At 34.9% G+C, this 25,423-nt stretch overlaps 4 protein-coding genes across 14 annotated transcripts; all 4 read right to left on the bottom strand.

Annotated features, from left to right (window-relative positions):
• Positions 1-454: 454 nt before the first annotated feature.
• PNSB3 (NDH-dependent cyclic electron flow 1) lies at positions 455-2,208 on the bottom strand. Its single transcript, XM_022043054.2, has 6 exons — positions 1,875-2,208; positions 1,547-1,657; positions 1,387-1,443; positions 1,013-1,075; positions 768-830; positions 455-680 (listed from the first exon to the last, which is right to left on the bottom strand). Exons 1-6 carry the CDS (start codon positions 2,085-2,087, stop codon positions 603-605), a joined length of 585 nt encoding a protein of 194 aa, XP_021898746.1. The 5' UTR covers positions 2,088-2,208; the 3' UTR covers positions 455-602.
• A 1,116-nt stretch (positions 2,209-3,324) lies between these two features.
• Positions 3,325-8,255, bottom strand: LOC110815410 (uncharacterized). Its single transcript, XM_088214782.1, has 7 exons — positions 7,746-8,255; positions 7,546-7,669; positions 7,063-7,191; positions 6,914-6,972; positions 5,070-6,809; positions 4,365-4,518; positions 3,325-4,163 (listed from the first exon to the last, which is right to left on the bottom strand). Exons 3-7 carry the CDS (start codon positions 7,163-7,165, stop codon positions 3,523-3,525), a joined length of 2,697 nt encoding a protein of 898 aa, XP_088070908.1. The 5' UTR covers positions 7,166-7,191; positions 7,546-7,669; positions 7,746-8,255; the 3' UTR covers positions 3,325-3,522.
• A 1,700-nt stretch (positions 8,256-9,955) lies between these two features.
• Positions 9,956-17,313, bottom strand: RECQI1 (RECQ helicase l1). 4 transcript variants are annotated; one of them, XM_088214785.1, is made up of 11 exons: positions 17,174-17,313; positions 14,006-14,367; positions 13,198-13,455; positions 13,041-13,100; positions 12,709-12,876; positions 12,410-12,502; positions 12,234-12,277; positions 11,899-12,013; positions 11,478-11,831; positions 10,761-10,985; positions 9,956-10,640 (listed from the first exon to the last, which is right to left on the bottom strand). In XM_088214785.1, the coding sequence occupies exons 1-11, from the start codon at positions 17,184-17,186 to the stop codon at positions 10,530-10,532; spliced, it is 1,803 nt and encodes a 600-aa protein (XP_088070911.1). In that variant the 5' UTR covers positions 17,187-17,313; the 3' UTR covers positions 9,956-10,529. The 4 variants fall into 4 exon arrangements, with proteins under 4 accessions (XP_088070911.1, XP_088070912.1, XP_088070909.1 ...); XM_088214786.1 differs by lacking the exon at positions 17,174-17,313 and adding an exon at positions 15,897-16,084; XM_088214783.1 differs by lacking the exon at positions 17,174-17,313 and adding an exon at positions 14,814-15,202.
• On the bottom strand, positions 17,171-24,707 carry LOC110815311 (Polynucleotidyl transferase, ribonuclease H-like superfamily protein). Of its 8 annotated transcripts, none has more exons than XM_088214793.1 (12): positions 24,636-24,702; positions 23,588-23,641; positions 23,158-23,328; positions 22,198-22,879; positions 21,980-22,064; positions 20,992-21,079; positions 18,826-19,010; positions 18,472-18,604; positions 18,259-18,395; positions 18,095-18,169; positions 17,560-17,679; positions 17,171-17,457 (listed from the first exon to the last, which is right to left on the bottom strand). In XM_088214793.1, exons 3-12 carry the CDS (start codon positions 23,303-23,305, stop codon positions 17,437-17,439), a joined length of 1,674 nt encoding a protein of 557 aa, XP_088070919.1. In that variant the 5' UTR covers positions 23,306-23,328; positions 23,588-23,641; positions 24,636-24,702; the 3' UTR covers positions 17,171-17,436. The 8 variants fall into 8 exon arrangements, with proteins under 8 accessions (XP_088070919.1, XP_088070918.1, XP_088070917.1 ...); XM_088214792.1 differs by lacking the exon at positions 24,636-24,702 and adding an exon at positions 24,371-24,603; XM_088214791.1 differs by lacking the exon at positions 24,636-24,702 and adding an exon at positions 24,371-24,603 and having other exon boundaries at positions 23,544-23,641.
• Between the last annotated feature and the right edge of the window lie 716 nt (positions 24,708-25,423).

Genomic DNA, 25,423 nt, shown 5'->3' on the forward strand with positions numbered 1-25,423 from the left:
AAATAATTAATATTTATACAATTTTTTTTTTGTGAGCTTAGGATCCAATAAACAGATATGGGTTGGCCCATTTTTACCCACCAAACACACCATCTTGTTGTTTAGTTCTTAAAAATCTCATGGGATGGGGCATGTGATGGTGGGTGTTGACAATTTGCCATAAGAAGCATAGTCTTTGACACAGCTTGTGATTTTCACTTGAAAAATCCAAGTTCATTCTTGCTAGATCACAATAACGTTTTAAAAAAAACCCATAAACCTATGTGAGCATATGCTTTTAAAGTTTTTTGAGAATATTTCATTTCAGTTTATTAATGTTAGTTCAAAAATCCCACTTACCAAAAGAAATAACTTCCTTATGAAAGCAATAATACATTTAGGGAACTCATCGATGTTTTAGTACCATAAGATGTTTACCTTTGCTGTCTGTCTGGTATGGTGTGGAGTTAGTAAGTATAAGAACTATAAATTTATCCACTTTGGATTATAGGTATAAACTTAAAAATATTGTTTTCATCTAAAATTTTCTCATTCACAAATTTAAAAAATTAGCATTTAAACCAAACACAGCCTAACAGTTCAGATTACATGATACTCTCCTGTCAAGGTGAATCTAAAGGCAATTCCTTTTCATACTTCCACTCATGGGCTTTCCATTCAGGCAGCTGCTGAATGACAACCTGCACTCACAGTTAAATACTTTCTTGTTACAGTTTCTGTTCATATAAAAACTTGGGTGAAGTAGAAATGATGGAAAGATCACAAACCAGGCCTCTGGAATCTGGTTTGCCAACTCTTGTTTGGCAAGCAAGTCTCCAGCTCTTTGGTTTCTACAAGGTAATATTTATTTGTAATTTTCCAAATGTAAAATTTGTCTAAAATAATTTTTACTCTAAATACTATATTTATTTCTGAATAAACAAAAAAATATATACATATATATATACATATTTTAAGATGAAGTGAGTGTAATTTTCTATTTTCTATTTTCCCAAAGAAAAAGATCATTTACCCTTTTGAGTATTTCCTTCTCTTTGTCCGTACGAGGGCTTAGAAGCTCTTTCCCATCTATAACCTACAAAAATTTCATTTGAGACCAGTGGTACTAAAATTCTAATACAAAATTGTACAAGAGTCTATTATGTTTACAGTGTAAGTATATAATTTTATATGTATGTTTGAATTTAAAATTTTATAGTATAAATATTTGAGATTTCTCCTTTCATTACCTCACAAATATATTAATAAAATTATATTAATTAAGTTAAGATAAATTACAATTACGTTTTAATATATGTTATGTAATGATTACGTTTTATTAATTATGTAGTTACAACGAGTTAAAATATTTAGTTTAAAATTTTATTAATAAAAAAAAAAGTTCACCTCCACCATGCAAGTCCCACAAGTTCCTCCTCCTGCACAATTCGATAAAGGTTTTGCCTGAAAATCAATACACACAAACTTACATATATAAATTTCATATTATATATCAAAAAAATATAATCATTTAATTTACGTACAAGTTAATTATAAAGAAACTTACATATGGTCCGTATAGCTCAATATTAGAATCCAGCATTATGTCTCTAAGCTTCTGGCCACCACAAGCTGTTCTGAAGTGTGTATCTGGTGTTCCATCGGGAAGTAATACTGACTATAGAAAAAGTAACGTAGTATTTTCAATTAACCAAACAAAACCTCCGTAATGCACTCATAATATCTTGACCTAATGCAAGTTGATTTGCAGTAAATAATTTCAAAGATTTGAAGTGATAAAAGACAATCAAGGTCTCCTTACATGTCAGCTCGCTCTAGATTAGAAGTGTGAGTCGCACATTTTTAACAATTAGAAAATAAAAAGTAAAACTTACATGAACAAATGCAAAATCAACGGAGGGTGGTTCATCTGGCTCTGTGGCCGGAGATTGAGTCTCCGGGATTGTGCTAAGGGCTCTGGTTTTCACTCTAGTGGCCTTAAGGGTTGTGCAAGTTCTGGCATTGGAAGGGAAGTAGGAAGAGAGTGATGAAGAAGAAGAAGAAGAAGAAGAAGGTAACCCATATATGTTTATGTGGAGAGCACTCATTTTTCTTTTCCTTGGTATTTCAAGATTATAAAGGCAACTTTTTGAGTAGTAAAATAGTTGTAGTTGCAGTAGTGAGTTTTGATATTTTGGTACAGATATGCTGTGTGGTGGCTGGCCCTTGTTTATCTTATCTGCTGTGTTATAGCAATGGGCTTGTATGAAAAGTGTGGTTTAAAATGTCGTCGTCATCATCATCCATGACCTGTACCTCTGTACAGGCTTTTTCTTTTTTGTGGTGAGCTGAAAACTTGTGGTTAATGGTGTTTTTTTCTTCTTCCTCTTTTTTCTTTTTAACTGTTCAACCAGTTTATATTGAAAGTTTTTGGAGAATCAAAATTTTTTCTTTTAAAATTGATTTATAAATATTGAAATACATAGTCTAACAATATCAGTAGTATCACTAAATATAAATAAGTTTTTATTCATCGGTGTTTTTCAATTTTCTAGTCATGTGGGCATAGAATAATAATACGATCTATAAGTAAAATTAATTCATTTGAAATTAAGTTCAATTTGATCATTACAATTTTACTAGTAAATTTGTAAATTAAGTTACTAATCTTGTTAGAAACTCAATCATCTCTTAATATTTTTTTACCTACAAACGTAATAAAATTGTTAAAACTAAATCTTATTTGATCACTGCAGTTTCATTAATATACTAGTGAAATAAATCATTAGTCCTATTAAAAATCTAGTCGTCTCGTAATATTTATTTTACATAAAAACAAAATATAATCACTTAAATTAAATTTAATTTAGTCTATTCAGTTATGATAACATATTAATAAAATAAATCATCAATTCTACTGAATCAAATATTATATGTTAGTTATCAGCAGCGAACATAATAACTCACAAAATAATAAATTTCATATTTTCAATAAAATTTAAACTCCGTAGCCTTCAAACCAAACATAAAGCTTGTAATTACCAAACTACCATGTCTTTGGTTATTTTTTTAGTCATTTTCATTTACTGTTGATATTGCAAAATAAGTGATATCCAACAAGTACTAAAACATCTGCATATCACCCATTTGGATTAATAAAAGTGTATTTCTTGCTCTTATCCCTTATTGCTAAGAGAGAATTTGATGACTTTCTATTTACAATATCAGACAAAACTCTTAATCTGAAACTTATGAACTTCCTGCAGCAGATAAAATAGAGAGAACAATAACTTGCCCTACAGAAAATATGATGAATATGGAGTTTCATCGGAGAGCAAAGCTAAATTTTAGGAGCCAGAATCAACCTCTGATCATGCTGTATGCAGATCTTCTGTTCAATAATCAGCATATTGTTGCTCAGTGCTTTACATATTGAGAGAAGTATAAATATATACTTTTTTCACTAACAACGAAAACCATACAAGATCCAGAAGATGATCAGTTTTCTAGGTAGTTATAGTGGAATTTCAATAAAGAAAGGCTTCAAAAGAGAAGTAAATCAGAAACCAATTCATCAACTAAAGAAGTTAGTATCACGTTCTCAATCTCTACACCCTCTTCAAATGCTTCTCGTTCAAAATCAAGCCATCTCCCGTGCCGGGAGCTCATATCCTTTTCAACAAGCTCATCAACCATCAAATCTCCCATGCTATTCCAACATATAATCTCCTTGTACAATTCTTCCGCCAACCACCCTTTTCTTTGGAACAGATCTGCACATTTTACCCATGCCCTGAAGCTTCCACTGAGAAGTTGTCGACACATTAGGTCCAGGCATTCACTTACACAATCAAACAAAGCCCGTCTTCTCAGCTTGGAGTACTCTTCTTTATTGCTCTCCATTGTACTCTCTTGATTCTCTAGCTGGTAATAGAGACTACGGGGTAAGAGCCGGCGAATTTGACCCAAGGCAAACTCTGTTAACATTAGGTCCGCATGTTTCAGTATACGTCTCACATACTCGAGTTCCCATTTACTTGGTTCTTTAGATTCTAGCAAACTGAAAGTTCCTATAGATATGGAAGAGGCTGATTCAGACACTTCTGCCTCATCTTCGACTGTTTGAGATTCATTTGCAGGAAACCAACTGAATTCTTGTTGATCTAAGAAAAACTGCTCGCTGCCTGAAAGGACATAAGTAATTGGTCAGTTGGTTTACTTTTCTCTGGTTGGAATGCTGAGTCCTAATCGATTTCAAATGTCAAAATGTTTATGGAAAAAGAAAATTTGAAATTTCTAAATAACAACGGTACTGAGGTAATCTCTACATAAGATCATACAGAAATATAGTGGAAATATGAAATCAGGAGAGCATGTATGTTCACCATTGATCTTGTTTTTGTCGTCCGAACAACTTCCTATGGAGAAAGAAGGTTCAAGAATTGAGGTTGGGCTAGAATCTTGGCAATCAAATTCTTTTCTGGCTTCACTGTTGATGCTACTACTGCTATGTTCTTCCATCCCCTCTGACTGATGAATCTGATTGAGAAAATTAAGTACACTGAGTGATAAAACACCGATTTAAGCTTTACAAGACAAAAAGAGCTGTCATTCTTTAAGGTCTCGAAACATAAAACATGTCATTATTTGATTTCTGATGAAATTTTGTCTATGTAACAGAGATACAGTATCAGAATCAACATAGATATTCTTTAAATCCCAAACAAACAGATTTTTCTTCACTAAACTACTATTAGAATGCCTTTTGCATTCCAATCAGCTTTTGAACTCAATGGGTTGACGCAATGAATCCTAATAATCAGAATGATTACATAGTCAGAAAGTTGTGCAACCACTATCTGAGTAGCTAATAACACAATATAGGTATTGGGAACACTACGTTTCTTGCTGGAAAATAATCTCAGTCAATTTAGTGCAAACAGCAGACTCGTGAATAGCATAAATATTCACAGCTTGATCATAGAGAAATAATAAGAGAAGCAAGCAACTGAAAACATAAAGGAAAGAATGACTCAAAATATAATGGAAGAATAATAACAAAGAAGAGTGTAAGAAATCAAGAGACAAACCGGCAACTTCTGGTTTAAGTCAAGTCCTTGATTGTCAGCTGAAATACAATCAGAGTCATCAAGACGTTCTCGTAAATCTTTATCAAAACCATGTGGAAGCCTTTCAACAAGTTCTGATGACGAGGTGTTCACCCCATTGATTCTAGGGAATGAAATTTCAGAAGCTAATTCTGACTTTTCCTCCCTGATCATATGACATGTGGATGTATCAACTTTACAAGTTAGTTCCCTAAGCTTTTGCTCCAAAAGAGCACTTAGAGCATCACTACCTATTACATTAAAGCCGTGGGAAAAGAATGCTGAACTTTTTGAATAAGGGATATCATTGTCACCCGAAAAATTATTACCAAAGCTGATATCCTTTTCTATCCCTTCACCCGATGACTGAGGGTCAGGCATTGACCTTTTCAGGGGTGAGGAAAATGTAAATGAGACAATATCTGTATCTTTTTTTGGGCTATCTGTGCTCCAGTTCATATCCCCGTCTGTTGTAACATTACATTTTACGGACTTTTTACCGCTCCTAATCAATAAATTTTCAGAAATCCTTTCTTCAGGATCCCCACTTGCAGACTGTTTCTTTCCGGAACTCTTTCTCCTAGACAAATTCCTATCAGTATAAGTTGTCGTAGAACCTGGCTTTCTGGATGTAACTTCAGAGTCAAGAACAACCTTATTAGTGCTCCTATTTGCACCAGACGAAACATTCATGGACGACTTAGGCTGTCTGCATCCTTGGTTAGGAGGTGAACTTTTCAAAGTCGAACTGTCTTTGCAATTCTGCTTCTGGTTGTTCTGTCTCAGCACAGTCTTAGTCTTATTCAGGGAAGTTCCTTTAGGAAAAGTCTTTTGTGTATCTGGTTGACTCCTTAAAGCCTGTTTTGCTTTGTTATCACTCTCTTTCTTCAGGTTCCTTGAACTCCTACTACTTGAAATGGATCCTTCTCTCCTCTCGACATTGACCTTTGCTTGGACTGCAAGCGATACTGACTTCCCTTTCTTCCTTGAATTATTAGAATTCCCCTTTCCTGAAGCCACAGAGTTCTTGGTGCATTCTGATACGATGTTGCTCTTACCATTACACTGTCCTTTCATACACTTTGCGGCACTGTGATAAATAGGTGTTTGAGGTTTTGATGCTTTATCTGCAGCTTCCAGCTTCTCTTTCAAATCCCGGATCCTCAAGGGAACAGATGAAGAACCTATAGCAGACACCTTTTTCTTGGCAGTTCCTTGCGGATTTGCTTCAATTATCTTTGCCACTGCCTCCATTACATAAGCTGCATCTCTTGTAGGAATGAACCCCGGACTACTAATAGGAGACAACAGCTTATGGTGGGTACTTGGAATTGATTTAGCAGATTTTGGAGGCAATGATTCAGTTTGAAATCTCTCAATGGGCTTGCTTCGAACCTTATTGACCTTTGATTCTGCAGGATTCCAAAAAACACTATCCAACTTATTAGGAGCACTGAGGTATTCCATGGGGTGATAGACATTCCAAACTTCCTGCATTTTCTTCTCAGGATGAGATAAACCATGAAAGTGGGAATTTCGAACAGCGGTAGCACGGGCTTCTGGAACATTTGAGATTGGTAAAGAATCTAAACCCATAAGTCTAGCAACCACTCCAGGAGCCTTAGCTCCATATCCTTCATCGCTAGCGACTGATGAAGTGCAGTTAAAATCAATACTTCCTTTATTACTCGAACTTTCTCTGCTCTCATCGAGTTCAGAGTGCTAAATACCACGACAGCAAACAAAATATCAAAAATTTGCTTCTACAATAACAGATGAAAAACTTTTGTGTGAAATAAGATAAAGAAAGCAAGAGGAACTCTAACCAAATGAAGCCTTGACTTTGCATCACTCTCCACAGTCTCTTTCCGTTGTTCTGACCCTTCTAAACATAAATTTTGATTGAATTAGCAACATCAAATAAAAAAAGATAGTTATGTTCATATTCATAATCCCATGATAACAATAGATATACCAGGAAGGTCAGCATTGTTTGCAAACAGCTTCTTGCGGGATTTGCCATGCCAATCAAACAAAAGAAGAAAACCTCCCTTCGACTTCTTTTTGTCAACCTCCATTATCTCTTCCACAAAGACCAAATCACCTGTTTCAAAATATACGACATGTTGAGTCCAATCATACTTACAGTAGCCAATAGGCTTAAACTACATCGTTCGGAGAGAAAGGAGATCAAAGGAGACCAACTTTAGATCTATTAGCAGAAAAAATTGGAAGGTTCAAATCGAAACACACCCAAAATCGCCTATATTGGTCATAGAAACAACAAAGAAAAAGTTCCCATATCCCAAATCACTTCTCACCTAGAAAAGGAAATGCGAATCATATTAATAGAAGTACAGAATAGCAAGCACAAGGGAGATACGAATTCATGTTTAACTTTACTAAAAAAGAAAAAAGTAAACTTGAAAGGAAAAGGGAATACTGAATCTAAACTTACCAAAAATGCTTCATGTGCAAAGCTCCATTTTTCCTTCTCAGGTCCCAAGCTCTTTCTTTGCCTTTCCGCAAAATGGTAAAGAGGGAAAAAAATCAAATCATCCAAACTCGCATATCTTCAGGAGCTGCAGCAAGCCAAATGGGTGATCTTCCAAATAAAACAGAAACTGACAAACTATGGGAAATACCAATCAACCTTACCATGAGCCCTTACACGCGCAAAACCTCTCATTTCCAAACTCCAAGCATTCCTCCAGGCATTTCACCTTCTTTGTTTCTTCTCTGGACCATAAAATGCAGATGCAAAAAACTGAGGGGGAGAACTGAAATACCCAGATAAATCAGGTTAGGAGGCTAAGAACCAAAAAAGCACCGGGGGGAACACACAAAAAAAAAAGGTAAAAGATGATCTATTATCGGACACAAAAGTTTAATTTTATGAGAACCTAAGCTATGAGTCAAAACAAAAAGAGAAATGGGTGACATAAGCAGAATATTTGGAGAGTGAGGGTGAGAGATTTGGGTGGAGAAGACTAAGATGAAGAGTGATGGAGTCAACAAGTAGAGAATAAACTTCAAAAGAGTGAAAGAAAGAAATTTCTGCTGAATTTTTTAGCATTAAACCTTGAAAAAGAGGAGAAGAAGAAGAAGAAGAAAAGGAGGAAGAAGAGACACAACTGCACTCGACGTGTTATTATTTAATGAGTTAGTGGCTGGTCCTGTGAAATTATTAAGAAAAATAAAAAAGTTGCCATTTTTATTTTTAGCCAAGCGAAGTGGGCGGTTTCTTAACCGTGTGATTTGGGTATTTTACCCATAACTCACAACAAATCAATGGGCTCCACTTGGGAAAAATCATTAGAATTCAAATATTTTGCCCTAAAGTTTGATGATTATGTAGTTTGTACCTTCCATTTACTTGTTCTTTTCCCCTTTTGGATTTATCCCATTTTTATCTCTGATGAAAATTATTCTCAAGAAAAACTCTTCTTTGTTCTTGGTTTTAAACCTAGATAAGAATTATTTTCTAAACAGTTAATCACACTATAACTACCCTTTTGGTAATCTAAGAAGATGGTATCAATATATTTTATATTTTGTTTAAATATAATGAGAGACTTTACAATTAAGTTAGATTTTTAAAATTTTAATTTATAGAATAAAATTATATGCAGATAGAATAAAAGTACAACAAATTAAATATATAAATTACGACTAAATAATACACACTAAATAATCAATATCTAATAATAGAGTATAAATAAAATAAATTTGAATAAAAAACAACCCAACAAACAAAAAATTTCACGGTGTTTAATCTAACTAGCAAACAATAACACCCTCTGTATTGTTCGTCATTATATCTTCTTATTTTATATATATATATACATGTGTGTGTGTGTGTATTGTTTTTCCTCAAAGAACAGTGAAGTACAAACTACCAAATCCACCGTTGATTTCATCTTTTCTTGTCTTTTTTGGGTGAAAAAAATAAGAAGGAAAACTTGGTCTTACTTCAAATTGCGAAATTAACGGAAAATTTAGATACAAAATTAAGGGGAGATCAACATGTCATACACATCCAATCAAACTTAATCGGGCAAATTTTTGAAACAAAATGATAATTACGAAATCAGATTAACCAGTTTATTCAAAATTAATTAACTTCACCTTTTTAATAAATTAATTAAGTTAATCTTATTATAATCAAGTATAAGAAAAGTCCACTTAAAGCAAAAGTGTGGAATAAAGGGCTGTTGACATGTCGATTATATAACTTAAAATTAAATTAAGACATTTTCTCATAAGTCTGAGATAATTATCACATTAATCGCATGGTGGTTGCATGTGATATGAAGTTTTTTTTTTTTTTTGGGTCAAATATTCCTCCAAAAAAGTCTACTTTTAGAGATTTTAGATCTTAAAGATTTTTTTGTTGACCTCACAATCGGCAACGTGATACGAGAAACAAAAAAAATAAATAAATAAATGGGTAATGATATTCTGATCTATTTTAACCATAAAATTTGTTGCATCAAATCCGGACTGCACCAGTTCATTTTGTAAATTAATAGTTCAGATCTATTTTTACTGAATATCATGGCTTTATTTTGAACCAAGGCATGATATAAATTTCATATTTAAAAAGATTTTTCCAACACTAGGTTAGGATTTCTCCTCCCCCCCCACCCCATTAGGATGGTCAAAGCTCTAACCAAAACGAGAGTGATTCTATGTTCAGGAGACCATAATCAATTAGAACAGAGTATGTGAAGTCACCGGCAGGCTGAACTTACTTGACTGCCAAGCATTATATGCCAGAATTGTAATCATCAGATCCGAAGCTGTAACCATGTGTCAGCGGGTACTTTCTCTGCAGAGAAAGAGAGAGAGAGAGAGAGACAGAGACAGAGACAGAGAGGACCCATCTAATTGAACTGTAATTAGATGCGACAAAACCCTATTTACATACATTTTATCACTAATGGATTTCAGATAAAATGTAGAAAACAAAGTTTGAACACATTACATCAGTCCAGCCAAGCAAAAAAATGCACTGTCTCTTCATCCTTAAAATCTTAATCCCCACCACAAGGAAAAAAAAGACTGGAAAATTAAAGCCCGCTTGAAAACAATACTTCATATATATACATATATAGTACAGAACATTTCGATACAAAAAAAAAAAAAAAGATGCCACGAATGCTATAGGTGGTGTGATCGAAAGAAATGTGTATCTGGGTTTATGTTTAAATAAACATTTTATCTCCCAGGCTACTTGAGCTTTTTAATGGGTTGAACCAAGGTTTGGATGAAATAGGTTGTAGTGTCTTTTGATCTTCCAAGTAGATTTCAAGTACTCGTGGCTTGTGCTTTGCCCATGTGTCAAAAAAAAGTAATGGCAACAAAGAGAATAGGGGGCAGTGGCCCCTAAGGGAAGGGTGGGCATACCTCAGCCGCATGTATAGACAAACTGGCATGTGCTCATAGGGAAGCCTTGAGACAATTGTCACATGGACTGGAACCATATTTGCATGCTTTACGGTCAAAACGCTCTCCAAAATGCTCAAGCAGGGTTTGTCTCCGACATTCAGCCTGAAGAATTCAAAGTAAGAAAGCATGATAATACATATTCTCATGGACAAACTTCACTTTCAGCCATAAATGACATGGAATTCATTCTAGCATAGTTGTAGGAATAACTGTTTTATGTACCTTAAGTTCACAATACTGTTGCATTTTCTGAGCTTGAGCCATTGCCTTCTTAAAGCTTTCTTTCTTATTGCGTTGCCCGTTCCGTAACATACATACAACCCGACTAAAATCCTTCTTTTGGTATAAACAAATACATACAGCAGGAAGATTATCCCTTCCGGCCCTTCCCGACTCCTGATAATAGCTCTCGATCGATTTGGACATTGTGTTGTGGACAACAAAACGCTGAAGAGATTAAAAAAATTGGCTTACTTTTAATCAAAAGCAAAAATATCATTTGGAAAAAAAAAAAAAAGAAATAATGAAGAAACTACACTGATGGAAGAAATTAAGAAATATACAGCGAGGATGACTATTGTAGGTTAATCATTTTTAAATGAAAAAGAAATACTCTCTGAAAAATCACATCTGTATAATACACAAATAGGTATGATATACTTTAAATAAATGGGTCTACATGACTACATCACTCTTATAACATCCAAAAACTTTAAAAAAGTGTTATTCTTGCTGTTGGCACATTGATGCATGTATGAAGATTTATCATGCTATTGAAAAGAATGAAAAAGGCTTGCATCAAAACAAATTTCTTAACTATCCTACAGCTGGACTAAATGGCCATTATGTTAACAAATCAATACCGTAGCTTTCATTCTTTTCAATGTTGTAGAAGACGAGGAATCAAAAAGAGAAACGAAAGACCTTATCTGTACATACCACATCTGGTTTGTCTATTCCCATCCCAAAAGCAATGGTAGCGCATACAATATGAACCTCTCCTGTATGCCATTTTCTCTGAACAGCAACTCTTTGACTAGCTGCCAAACCAGCATGGTAATATACTGTCTTAATCTTGCATTTTTCATTCAGAAACTTTGATACCTCAGCACATTCATTTTTTGAAAGGCAATATACAATTCCGCTCTGATCTTTGAAACAATCTTTTAGAAGATGTCCAAGTTGCTTCAGTGGATCCTTGCTCTTCCCCATTACTTCGTATTTCAAGTTGGGCCTATCAAAGCTTGTCTCAAGGACAAGAGCACGGGGAATTCTTAAAGTTTTAAGAATGTCCTGCAAAAATTAAATTGGTATAAGATAACCATCAGACTGAAAAACTTGAAGGTCATTATCTTCTTACCTCACGAACAGATTGAGTTGCTGTGGCAGTTAACGCCATCACTGGAACATCTGAAAAGTTCTGCTTAAGACATCTTAATTCCCTATAATCTGGTCGGAAATCATGCCCCCATTGGCTGGAAACCATAATTAGAATTGAAAAAAAAAGAAGTTAACTAGAAGCAGTATTATAAACAGCTAAATTACCAAGCTTCCCACTTATTTATATATTAAAAAAAGGAGTCAGTAGTTTATGAACATAGATCCACTGGAATATGAAGGGATTACTTGTACGTGTCAGAGTTGGAATAGATAATGCCTCTAAAACTAATAACTATGGTAAAGGAAAGAACATACCTCACACAGTGTGCTTCATCAACAACAAAACCTGCAAGTTGTCTCTGCAATTCAAGTAAAGCAACTATCATATCAATACAAGATTTTCTAAAGTTTACACCACAGCACCTTTCAACTATATTCAAACAGAGAACAAAAAAAAACTATATTCCAACAGAAGCTTAAAAAGGAGGTACCTTCTGATGCAAGCATTTTAGTATCTCAAAAAAATATCCATTTCCAGCAATCCTTTCAGGAGTCACATATAAGAGCTTACACGATGGTTTATCCTTCCTGAGAAAATAAAAATAGAGCGAGCATGTGAAATTAATAAAAAATGGAGCATTTCGAATTTAAAAAGATAGTTTGTTTTCAATTGACATTTTCGAGTCAATTGTAACAGTAAAAAAAAACACAGTATTGCTTACATTTAGCTGCGAAATATATTAATTATTTAACTATCTTAAAGAAGCTTTCGAAAATATATTAGTTTAACCTGCCTTAGCTCTTGAACAACAGCAGCTGCTTGATAACTGGTTTGTTGAGAATTCAGAAAAGTTGCTGGTATTCCAAATTTGAGGTTCAATGTGATTATCTGATCCTGAATGAGGGAAAGTAGAGGAGATATCACCACTGTAACACCAGGTTTCAAAGTCGCAGGAAGCTGTAAAAGCATCAAGTAACAGACATTAGAATTATGTAATCAACAGAGGAAGGAAAAACCAGCCTAGAGAAAATCTAGTTATCTGATTATTTGACAACCACAATGTCTTTGGGTCTTCACAAGAGATGAAAAAAAAAAAACAGCCAACCTTCTTTGTCCAATACCTTGAAGAAAATGGCATGCATTTGTAGCAAAGCAGAAGTGCAGATGCTCAGGTTCAAATCCTGATGTGTGTGTGTGTGTGTCTTTTCTTCAGTTTAAGCCATGATGCTGCTTATCCGAACAAGAACAACTAGATGGATTCTAAGGAGAGGAATATACCTGATAACACAGACTTTTACCACCTCCAGTTGGCATGAGAACGAAACAATCCTGCTTTTCCACAGATGCTTTACAAGCCTGATACTGCAATGGACGGAAAACCTTGTTTCCAAATATTACAACATTTGCTAGTTCAAAATCATCAAGAGCCTGTAGTTGTTCATAACTGAGAGTCTCATGTTCAAACTTTGGAGTCTGAAACTGCTTCTTATTGGAAATCAATGAAACTGGATCTTGCGTGATACCATTCATAGAGTCCTTCAGAAAACAAAATACTTCAGTATGCAGACCTACTTTCAACTCATAATTCCACTTACTGATATACACAAGCATATACGAGTACTTATACATTCAGACCTCATGATTAACAAAACCATGTTTTCATCAAGTCCCAAATTTAATTAATGGTTAGAATTTATTAGAAATAATTAGTTGAAGTTTTGAGATTAGTGATAATTAGCTAAGAATTACCTTCAATTAGTTTGTTATCAGCTATAAAAGCTAGTGCTTGTAATTGTTTGGTTCAAAGAAAAACTGAATGAAAATTATTGACATTGTCAATTCTCTACACATTATGTAATTTCTCTTATTCTTACTCAAACCCTTCTCCATCTCTAATTCAGGATCTAAGATATTGACAGTTTGCTGCCCAAAAAAATATCAGAACTATTAGAACAATCACATATCTTAAACTACATTCAGACACCAAAACCCCTTGTGTAACTACACCCAGATGCCAAAATATTGGATTTCTACAATGCAGAAGGTAACATTGACTCATCGAATGATTGCTGGAAATCTTTCTTACCGCAGATTTTGAAGGACGTTTTCCCAAACTGGATTGTGCAGATCTTTTATCCTTTTTCTTTAGAATTCTTAAACCTGTGTCTTCGCCACCGCTAGAAGAATCCAACTCCATAGAGTTATAGCACTTTTTGGGTTCAGGTGAATCATCTATAATGCAGATATGGCTTCCAGCACGTGGACTAGTTTCACCTTCATTGTTTTTAGGAATATCTTTGTTAAACAAGTCACTCAAAGTTCCACAAGCTTCTGATTCCAGAGCCTCTAAATCATCCCAGTCCTCATTTTCTTGCATAGATTCAGCCATTGAAGCAATAAAGTCATCACCGCAGTGCTCCACAGTGATAAAATCCCGGCCATCGTCACCTTAACGAAAAGTTTTAGAAAGGAAGAACAAGAAACCGGAAAAGATGACAACATTAACAAATCAGACCTTTTGTCACACAAACCATCAACATCTGGCCATTAGCCATTGATTTGAACTTCTCTAGTTTTAGAAATATATACATACATTACACACATATAAATATATAAATAGCTTTAAGCTTGAAGAACCCATCTCAATGGCTGTACATTTCATATCTCAAAACCAGATCCCATTTCAATCTCCATAAGACAGGGCAGAGTAGCAGAAATTAAAAACTGTAGAAAGCAGGAGGAGACCATTGCAAATGAACGTCCATTTCATACAATTTCAAAGACACAAACCCATTAAAACTGTACAAAAGGAAATTGGAAAAATAATCAAACTAATTTTTTAAAACCAATAACAAGTCATTTCTCCATGATAGAGTCACAGAGAAAGCAAGTACCGTAGAGAGAAATCAGACGATCTAAACATTTCTTTGCCAATTCCTCGTCGAAACCAAAATCGAGCGCCAAGCTAATGAGTCTGGCTTTCTCCAATTCCATATCGGGATCCTCCATTCCTGAGAATGGTGAAGCCGTATTTCGATTTCAAAAAACGTTGGTTTTCTCCCGCGCTGCAAACTCGAAGTTTTTGAAAGTTATCGGCCTAGAAAACGGAAAACAACCCGCCCACTTTCTAGGGTATTGGGTGCGGGAGAACGGCGCCATTTTATACAAGGGAGACGCTCATACTTTACCCCAATCCGACACCGTTTGGCAAAGAAGAATGATACGGAAACCACCAAGCCCAATGTCCATATCCATAAACATGGCCGATCGCTTATTAAGGAAACCTCCAATCTATGTTCTTAGTTTAATTTTGTTTTTACGTAGACAGTGAAATAATATTAATAATATGTAAGTATAAATAACGAAATTTAAATTAGTTTTTATGAATTTTATTTAAATTATTTATTGAAATATCATGTTGGCATTAATTTTTTGGGCAGATTGCTTTTGGTATTATTGTTAATAGGAAATGTTGGAGTCTTCTTCTAATTATATAGGTGTAGCATTTTGTTGAGATAATTCTTTCAATGGTAAATTACAACTTCTTAAAAAGTTTCAATTACAACTACCCAGAAAATCAATTTCGTTATTTTTCAATATAAATTTTATCATCTCTTAATTAAAGCAAGAACGAAGAAAAAATAATTCACTAGTCTTAAACATAGCCGAAGGAGAGAATTCAAATACGAGAATATTAATACTAAGAAAAGTCTTCGACAAAAAGATAAATGTAAATATATATATATTTAAATTTAATTAAGAGATGATACCAAATTGAAGGAAAAAACCAACAAAAGACAAAAGAGGGTGACCCTCGTTAAATATAAATATATCATAAAATCATATACGATACGTACATCCATGTTAATATGCACGATTATGATATCCAAATTCATGCAAATGCATGTTAGTTTCATTGACCGGGAAGTTTTTCTCGAATCAAGGTAAAAAACAAGACAGAACAGAGATTTCAGCACCTTAGAAATCAAACCCTGGACCTGCAATGTTTAACATCATCATCATCATCATCATCATCATCATCAACAAGAAGCCACCCGAGTATCATATATATATATATATATATATATATAGATAACCAACCTTCTGACATGTATATGTACATTTACATATCATGTTTATACGTTCTTGAATCTCTTCTTCTCTCTAGGCAATACCTATGATTTTAGAGCATTGCAACTTGATCCAGCGAAACCCTTTCTTGATAGATGCCTTAACCTTCCCTTCCGCGGCATAAAACTTGTACTTTGCGACTCTCTTCTTCCTTTTAAGCTCTTTAGAATTCCAAAACCCCTTTGATGACGATTTTGCTGATGCCAGCTTGTTTGGCTTATGATGATGATGATGATGATGATGATGATGATTACCACCAAAGTGTCTGTAGGGAAAATCATCCTGCGACGACCTCCCAACGTACACCCTATTTACAGAACTCAAGGAGGTCGGATCAATGATTTGGAGACTCCGGCCACCTCTGTATGATTGGTAGGTGTTGGTTGGCCGGAACTCCATCTCTAAGATATATGTCACTCAATCAAAATTGAGAGACAAAGAGAGATAGAGATGGCTTAATTTAGGGGTTGGTGTTATTATATCTCCCTACCCAGTTTTTATGGAGAAGAGAGGGGGTTAATAAATAACCAAGAGACGTTTTTATTGTTGAGATGGGTAGAATTGGGAAGAGAAAATCAGTGGGCATAATAAAAAAGAAATGTAGTTGTCCAAGTGTGTCCTTCGTTTGTCTTTTTTCCTTTGCCTTTGGAATACGTGTCCAAGCATCTTATTCTTAATAAAATCACCAATTTGGTGAAATGGAACTGAAAAGTCGTAATAGTAATAACTACTAATTATTTATAAGTACTAATTTTTAGCCCTATAAAGAAAGTTAAAACTCATAATCAAGCAATTTAAAAATTAATATGTAATTACTGTTACTAATCTAAACTTCTGTAACACTGTCCCTTGTAATATAGAGAAAACCAGCATAGGACCGCTCCACCCCCAAGCACAAACCATTCCCATAGTTAAAAGTAGACTTCCATACGCCATGATGTTTAACAAGTAATAATGCATTGTGCAAATGAGAAGAGACACAACTGAAGGAACAGCCTAGCTTATTGTCACGTATGTTTAGTTTCAATGAAAATTCAGCAAAACCAAAATTTAAGCGTCAAACTATATGAAATTAGTTGCAACACTGATAGATCTAATGGCAAAAAGATTGAAATTATGATACCTTTGAAGTACATAGGTAAACCCTTTTCATTCAGAACTGCGAATCTGTCAATGTTGCCTCAGATACTAGTCCAGAAATTTGCAGCTACAGCTCCCTCTAATTTTGCCTCTTGGTTTGCAGAGAAAGAACCTGCAACCTTTTCATGAGGCAGAAATCCACTCAAGAAAAATTATTTACAGATGAATGTGGGGTAATGCATAGAGAGGAGTAGATGGCCAAATGCTCCGTTTGCCTCTGCTTCTGCATCGTCTCTTATTGGTCTTCTAGTAATCCATGCGTGAAACCTACATCAACAATCAAAATAAGAAAGGATCTACGGAGATGCACAGTGAAACCACATAAAGATAGTAAACAGAAATTCTGATGGAACTGTCATTTATACTTACAATGTGAGACTTCCACTCAATTTTCTCATGTCCCTCGGAAAAGTTTGTGCGTTGAGACCCATTACGAATGTGGTTGAATATGTGTACAAGTACTGCAGCATCAAGTGCGGCATATTCCAGCTGCACAAAACATATTACTTTCAGCATCTTGTTGAAAAATATGAATAAATTTTAGACTTCAAAACTTCAGTTATGGGTCACTATACAGTCCATTCAAACTCATGAACTTCTTAAAAATGGAAATACCATGATATTCCATGTCAAATTCTCAAAGCAACAAGAGTGTAAAAGCTCAATTATAAGCAACAAGATATCATCTATCCCGACTACGCTTCATATATTCAATAAATCTCTACCTACTTATGTATTATATATTAGGGCCCAAACACAACAAAATGTTTACATCCAAATTTGAACCGTATGAAAAGAAATCCAGGTCTTTTTTAGACATGAGATAAGATATAGACAAAAACTCAAGCCATCTTCCCAACAGCATCGTAAGCAATGGCATGCAGGAAAGGTAATTGTTATATACCTGATTCTGACTCAAAGGCCTTTGTTCCCAGTTGCTATTTCGTCTTGTTTTATTCAACCCTACCCCCAATATTTTCTGAATAAGAATAGACAACACCATGAGACAGAGGGATGGAAAGAGGACTCACACACCAACATGTGTGACTAATCATTATGGTTTCTCACCTTTGTAAGTCCTGACAGACCACCCTGATGTTCTCTGAACACATTTTGGATGTCAAGTAGCATTTCATAATGCTTGAAGCAATTCAAGTCTCCATACGAATGAGCCAGTTGCTTCACATCACATTGAAAATTATAACCTGCAAATTGGTGCAGCCACATTGAAGTAAAAGCACAAAAGGGATCGTCTCCCTGGAATATAAAAGAGTCTTATACCAAGTTTTAGAATCCCAGATGACTGCAAAATGCGTGTTAAGCAGTTGTTTAGACTATCTGGAGCATCTTGGGATAACTTTATTAGATCAAAGATGAAAACCTTCCTATCAGAAGCAATTTGCATTATAGAAACCTGAGACATGAGAACTTATTTCAATAAACAAAAATACTCTAGATGGCATAACATATAATCCAAACTGCCAAGAACATATCCCAGTAGTTAATAGCATGATTGCGATATTCACCAATCACATCTAAAAGTAAACTCTTTTCCCCACTTGAAAAGAAAAATTAAAGTAGACAAACAGGAAAAGATTGATCCCAGGAAATTAGATGTGATTAATGAGCAAGTACCTTGTTTGGTTTGTGTCCTTTCACATAGTTGGGTTTCCATTCACAATCAATGCCCACAACTTTGCATTCCTCGATGTAAGATGTTGCAATATGCAAACTGTCAACTTCATCAACCCAAGCAATACCTTCTCTAGTCAATTCATCAAGATGCAAAAACCAGCTATTGTGCAAAGTGGCCTCAGCTTCTGAAAAAAATCACAACAGTAGTTGTCTACGTTTTTTGTCTTTTCGAGATTCACAATTAAATAAATAAAGAAAGCTTGTCTTGCACATTGTAACTTGGAAACAGCACAGCTAAAAAAAAGGCCAAATTACACAACAACAATGACACTGAACAACCACTTAAGACAAATGATATGTCCATAATAACAGTAAAGTTGGCCAAATAATATCATGTACCTTTAGTCAAGATGTCAGAAACTCCACAAGTGGGAAATTAATTCCTTTTGATAAAGGGTATAAAGGAAGAAAAAGAAAATTATGTAACTCATAAATTCATGTATAGGGACTGGAATATCATGTTATGTGTGTAGTTGCTGTCATGAGCTGATGTGTAATATGTTTACTATACAAGTCTGATAGATAGGAAAAGAGAATAAGTCTATGATAAGACTATGAGCAGTTATGTGTAGATCTAGAAATAAACTTCCACCATAATTGTCCCTTCTGCGAAATAAAACTGGGCTCTCTTTTTGGCCAGCACTATAATGAAGAAGTATGTTAAAGTGTTTGGTATTTTTTTATTCAAGAGATATAGGGTTCTCTTTTTATGAGCCTTAGATTAGATTAAAAATAGGGATGGGCAGAAAAACATAAAAACGTCACAGAGATCCTAATAATTTCTATGTTTCAAGACCAATAACTAGATAAATTAGCCAGGACCGTAACAACAGGAGCAAACTGAAAAATATGGTAAAATCTGTTGGCAGAACGCAAGTTAGAGATCTAAGGAATTAACTTAATCTTAACATTCTATTGGCAGAATGCAAGTTAGCATCATCAAACAGATGAGTTTGTCCAAGGTGTAACTTAACAAATACAACTAAACAAATATGATGTGTTGGGAAGTGAATGTTTGTAGAAATTTGAACGACTGAGAAATCCAGGATTACCAGAATTTGCTATGTATTCTGAAAATGCAGAAACTGAACAATTCTGCTGACTGTTTGAAATGGAGGCTGAATCAAAATGGAGAGTTTTCTGCAAAGAGTTACTGCTACATTAGGGGTGAGAAGGGGGTGATAGAACCTCTAGCTTTCCAGCAAAACAGATTTGGAATTCTAGAGTTACTCCTAGGACTAGTTTCTTTGCATCGGGGGCAGCTAGGGCATGTATTTTGACACAAGATAAATTAGCCTCGAGGGGTCATTTTATTGCCAACAGGTGTTACATGTGTTTGTCAGCTAAAGAGACCTGTAATCATCTTCTTTTGTGGTGCCCTGTGGCTTATGAACTATGGACCATGGTGTATGGGCTTCTGAGGCTAAATTGGGTAGTGGCTGGGTACCGTCAAAGAAGAAATATGGGCATGGAGTGGGTTCTGGCTTGAAAATGATTGCAACAATTTGATTCCTCTCACGATGATGTGGATCATCTGGAAAGACAGAAACCTTAGAGTTTTTTAGGGAACGGAAAATCTGGTGAATAGATTGAGAGAAAAGTGGCTTCATTTTTTTGGGAATATGTTATTGGGGCATGGCATGATGAGTGGAATAGATTTTGGGATTGTCATTGATACCCTTACTAGAATGTAAATTTAGTTACATGGACAGTACCCCTTTTGGTACTATGTTTATAATACCACATTAGCACTTTTTATTTATAAAAAAAAAAACTAAACAAATATGGTAAAATCTGTAAATATGAGAGATCTAAGGAATTAACTTAATCTTAACATTCTATTGACAGAATGCAAATTAGCATCATCAAACAGGTGAGGTTGTGCAAGGTGTAACTTAACAAAGACAACTAAACAAATATGGTAAAATATCTAAAACATGAGACACATCTCAACATATATGACCAAGGTCCCAGCTAGTCTACATCAGAAAAGTTTGGAAAACATGCTCTTTCAAGCAGACTCAGGAAAATCAAATCCTACCTTCTTTATGTACAAGAAGTATTCATATATTTCTAGGTTAATATCTTAATGGAGAAAGGGCATACCTTTTGACATCTCATAACCTTCAAGTGAATATCGATTACAAAGTTCATCAACCTTCTCTGAGTAACCAGCTTCCATTGCTAAATAAACCTTAAGATTAAGAAATTAACACTGTAAAAACAACTGCATAGCTATAAAAAAATGACTAGCATGGATAAAAATGTGTTCCCATCACATTTTAAGCCTGGCAAGAAAAAAAAAGGACAAAAATACTTAAATCCGGACTCCTCTCTTGTAAAATTCCAGAGCCATAGAAAAAATACCATCAATTATCACTTGCTTGATTAATTTCAACCTAACCCACCTCATGTTCTATTAGATCCAGCAACTGTTTGCGAAATATTCAAAAGAAGCCAAAGAAATGAAGCCAAGTCTAAATAGTACAGCGACCATAGATGTGAGTTTGGACAGAGAAGAAAGAAAGTATCAGAAGTTTCTCTTTTTTTTTTTTTTTTTTTTTTTTGCAGAACCACATCTCGAGCGGTCTTGAGAATGCATAGCATGATCAGGTTCACTGTATACCCATTTGAATAAAGGAAGTTTTAAGCAAATGAGAAGTGAAAAGAGTTATTTGAATCTTCAGCTAGCCTGATTACTGCTATGCTTTAAAATCCTGAACCTATTAGCACTACATGCTAGAAAACTGATAATTAATAGGAGACGTAGTAGGAGATACCGTTTCATTCTAGAAAACCAACTTTTGTTTTAACTTTATATCAAAAATAAAACCATGAAAAATAAGTTTAAGAGCACATAATTAAAACATTACTCAGGGTTCAGTCTAATCCATCTTAAATAAATGCAAGAACCTTTAGCCATTCAGGAAGACCAGCCAAACATCTTAATGTGCACTAGAAATTGAACAGGCATAAAACAGAAATCTTTAAAAATGAAATAAAATGTCAACAATCTACCTTGGAATGTTGCATCAACTTAAGTTAAAGTAAACCAAGGAATCGTCCTTAGAAGATATAAAAGAAACTCTCTTACCAAATAGTATAGTAGTTGTCGATCACCATTTGTCTTGGCTTCGGCAACATCCCAGCATGCTTTTTCTGCCAGATTCTTGAGTAAACTACATGTCAAGAAAGTGCTGTTATCATTCCCCTTGATCTTTTTATGTTGCACGAGGTGAAGTTGTGGAGCTTAATTCTAAAACCATAACATAAACGAAAAACAAATAAATAAAACTGAAGACATGAAGCTACTTTTCTTTGCACTTGTGATAAATTTCAGGAAAATCCTGCCGGAGATTGTTTTTCTTTATAGTCTCATAAGCATTCTTTAGCAGGTTCCTTTTAGAATACTCCTCAACCAGTTCACATAACATTGGCTTCCCCATAAAAGTCGCCCACTTCTCTGCTGCTCCGAATTCTTTCTTCTGTATCATTTCGAGGAAAAAAGACCGCCCAGACTGTCGGATGGAAAATCGTTCTAATAGTGTAACTGCTGTCATATATGACTCTGAATCTATCAATCCTGAAATATACTGCTCAACAAACGCTTTTGCACTGTCAAATCTACAACAGTTCTGAGCTTGTAATTGGCAAATGACTTCATCAATGCTTGACAAGTCAATGTCAAAAGTTTCAACTATCTTCAAAGTTAGCCTTTCATCATGGTCAAGAGTGCCTCCTGCAATATCTACAAATAATTGGGCAGCTAATTTTTTTGCCCTCAAAGAATCTGTAGGTGATGTTGCTGACTTAAGGAACCGACGAAGCGCAGATATAATCAAGTGACTGAAGCCTTCAGAATACACTCCAAATATAGGAAGAACATAGAGACATTGAACAACAAAAGTAGCAGCCCCAGGCTGTGGCGCATTAAAAAGTACTTGATGGACTTGGTGTTGGAGAGCGCAGAATTTCTTTTTTGCCTTACATGTGCCTGCAAATAAATTCATCAGTAAACAAAAAGACTGAAGAAAGCAGTGAGTGAAGTACCAGAAATGCCAAAGTTCTAATGTGAGATAGAAAAATTTCACTCCTCCAAAGGCTAAAATTCAGAAAAATAGAATGAAGGAGATACCTTTTCGATATACTTCATTTTATTACAGAAGAATTAGCTTTTTTTCTGACAAACTATTTACAAAAGAGCTAGACTAAAAGAAAAGAGCATTATGCGAGAAAACAGTAGGAGAGGCTGTGGATGAAAGAAAGAGATACCATGAATATAACATTCCTTCAGAAGGTAAATAAAAACAACTGGAGAAATATAGGTCAGATCAGAAAAGGCATGCACAGAAAGAGTCCACGCACGGCAAGTTTCCATTTCACTATGCTGTTCTCTGAGAACTTCTTCTTCCAAGCCCATGAGAGCAAGATGCAACAGTAATCCTAATAAAAAAAAAAAAGAACAAACAAACAAACAAACAAACAAATAGGATTAAAGAGTCTTATACCAAATTATCTCATGGAACATGTAATTTTTGGACAATTATCTCAATGATTAAGACTAACAATCTTGTATACGAAAGATAATCTCTGAGATACCAAATGCAGTACCAATCTAAGATCAAGAACTCTCTCATAAAAGGAGTTGAAACACTGACAATTAAAGAGCTAATCTGGAAGAAGAAGGCAAAAGATTAATAACTTCAACAAACATAAAGAAGTCCAGCTACGTGGCAATTGAACTTTGAAGTAATACCTGCCGAACATGGAAACAAGAGAGTATCAGCCCAACAAATCTTGACAACTAATAGACACTCTTTTTGAACACCTACAATATCATAGACTGTATCAGCTGATTCTCTGATATTCACCTCAACCCTGCTTAAACTCAAGGAAATACTCAAATAACATAAATTAGCAAGCAAAGCAGCATCTAAGCATAAACTTAAGCGCTTCTCCACCCAGCCACTGACCAGATTAATTGCTCTTTTAGCCAGAGTACTAATGGAAGAATTGACTCTAACTAAGCAGCTATTCTTCTGATTTCTCTACGTACCAAGATTACTCACCACCACCAGTTTGCCTGAAATAGCATGATTGCCTACGCACTCGAGGTACTCTTTTATTGATTCCTAGAGAGCTGAACAGAAGTAAGTTAGGTACATTGAGAGATCAGGTACCTCTCCTACCTCAAGAGTTTAATATTGGCTACACACCAGAAACTCGGACACCTCCAAAGCATATAAATCGCATATGGAAGCTGACTGTGCTATCACTTTCTTTTCTTTAAAGTTTTCGCAGCAACCACACAAACGGCACATGTACAGTTTACCACATATGATAAATGCACTAACAGCATCGATATAAACAAAAACGATATTAAACATAAAAGGAGTAAGCCGCTCTAATGAGAACCAAAGGCGAACTTACCAAGCAGTTAAACTAGAGCAACAGTTTTAAGCACTTGGAGAAACTTGAAACTTACTATTTTTAACCTGTTTGGTTATAAACCAAATGAATGAAACAAGAGCAAAGCAAGCTCAACCAGAAATCCTGATAACTTGGAGCTTGAAGAGGCAGTGGAAAGATTAGAACGAATAAGCAACTCAGTTATCAAAAGAAACTGTTCAATTTGAAACGGGATAAGGTCCTTGAGAAGTATTTAACAAAAATCTTGCGTTCTTTACATTCGTTTTCTCAGCAACCAAGTAGCGTAATCCTAAATTTTGCAATTGAAGCATCAAACTTACTTCAAGAAATATATTTCCGTTATCCTCTCCCTCTCGGTTCTCTGTCATCCGGAGTCTGAAACTGCAACTCTGCAATTCCATTAGAAATAAATATTGCATTCAAAAGTAATTTGTACTTTTAAAAAAAAAAAAAAAAAAAAAAAAAAAAAAAAAAAAGAGAAATAAATGGTCCAGTCTAAAAAGGGCAATGTTACGGTGGTCGTTGGCCCACCAGATCTTAACCCAAAATGTCAAATTTGTTTTTCTCTCTAAAAACCGAGCAAGCCTCCTGTCTCATTCACCACTCTGGCGTGAGACTAATCTGCGCACAGTGCTACAGTGCGCACAGATTTTTTGGGTAAAATTTTCAAGCTTTCTACTAAGAATCAGATTCAGATCGATACTAATTATTCGACTAAATAACAGATAGTCGAATCGAACGTAGTTTCTGAATTTCAGTTCGATTAACGAAATGCTGGCAGCTTATCTTTTGAACATTTTAAAATAGGGAATAGGCCTCTTCTTCATAAATTTGTGCTGTAAAATCAAATTACTACGTGCTGTAATGCCGTGAAAATATTACCCCAAAGGGAGAGCTTGGTTAAATTTGTAGATTCATCAGTAAAGTAGAGACTGCTGAGTTATTATCTCTGAGAATCTATGGTATGGAAGTGACTTCTTTTATGGGGTATTATTCAAATTATCTTGCAGGGATACACGCGCACAGAGATGATCTTTAATTATGTTATTCTTATACTCTAATGCAATCCTCATTCTTTTATATATTAGAGAAAGATCCTTTTATGACC

This window comes from Carica papaya, chromosome 3, assembly GCF_054855325.1.
Source record: "Carica papaya isolate Zhongbai chromosome 3, ASM5485532v1, whole genome shotgun sequence".
Taxonomy (NCBI): Eukaryota; Viridiplantae; Streptophyta; class Magnoliopsida; order Brassicales; family Caricaceae; genus Carica; species Carica papaya.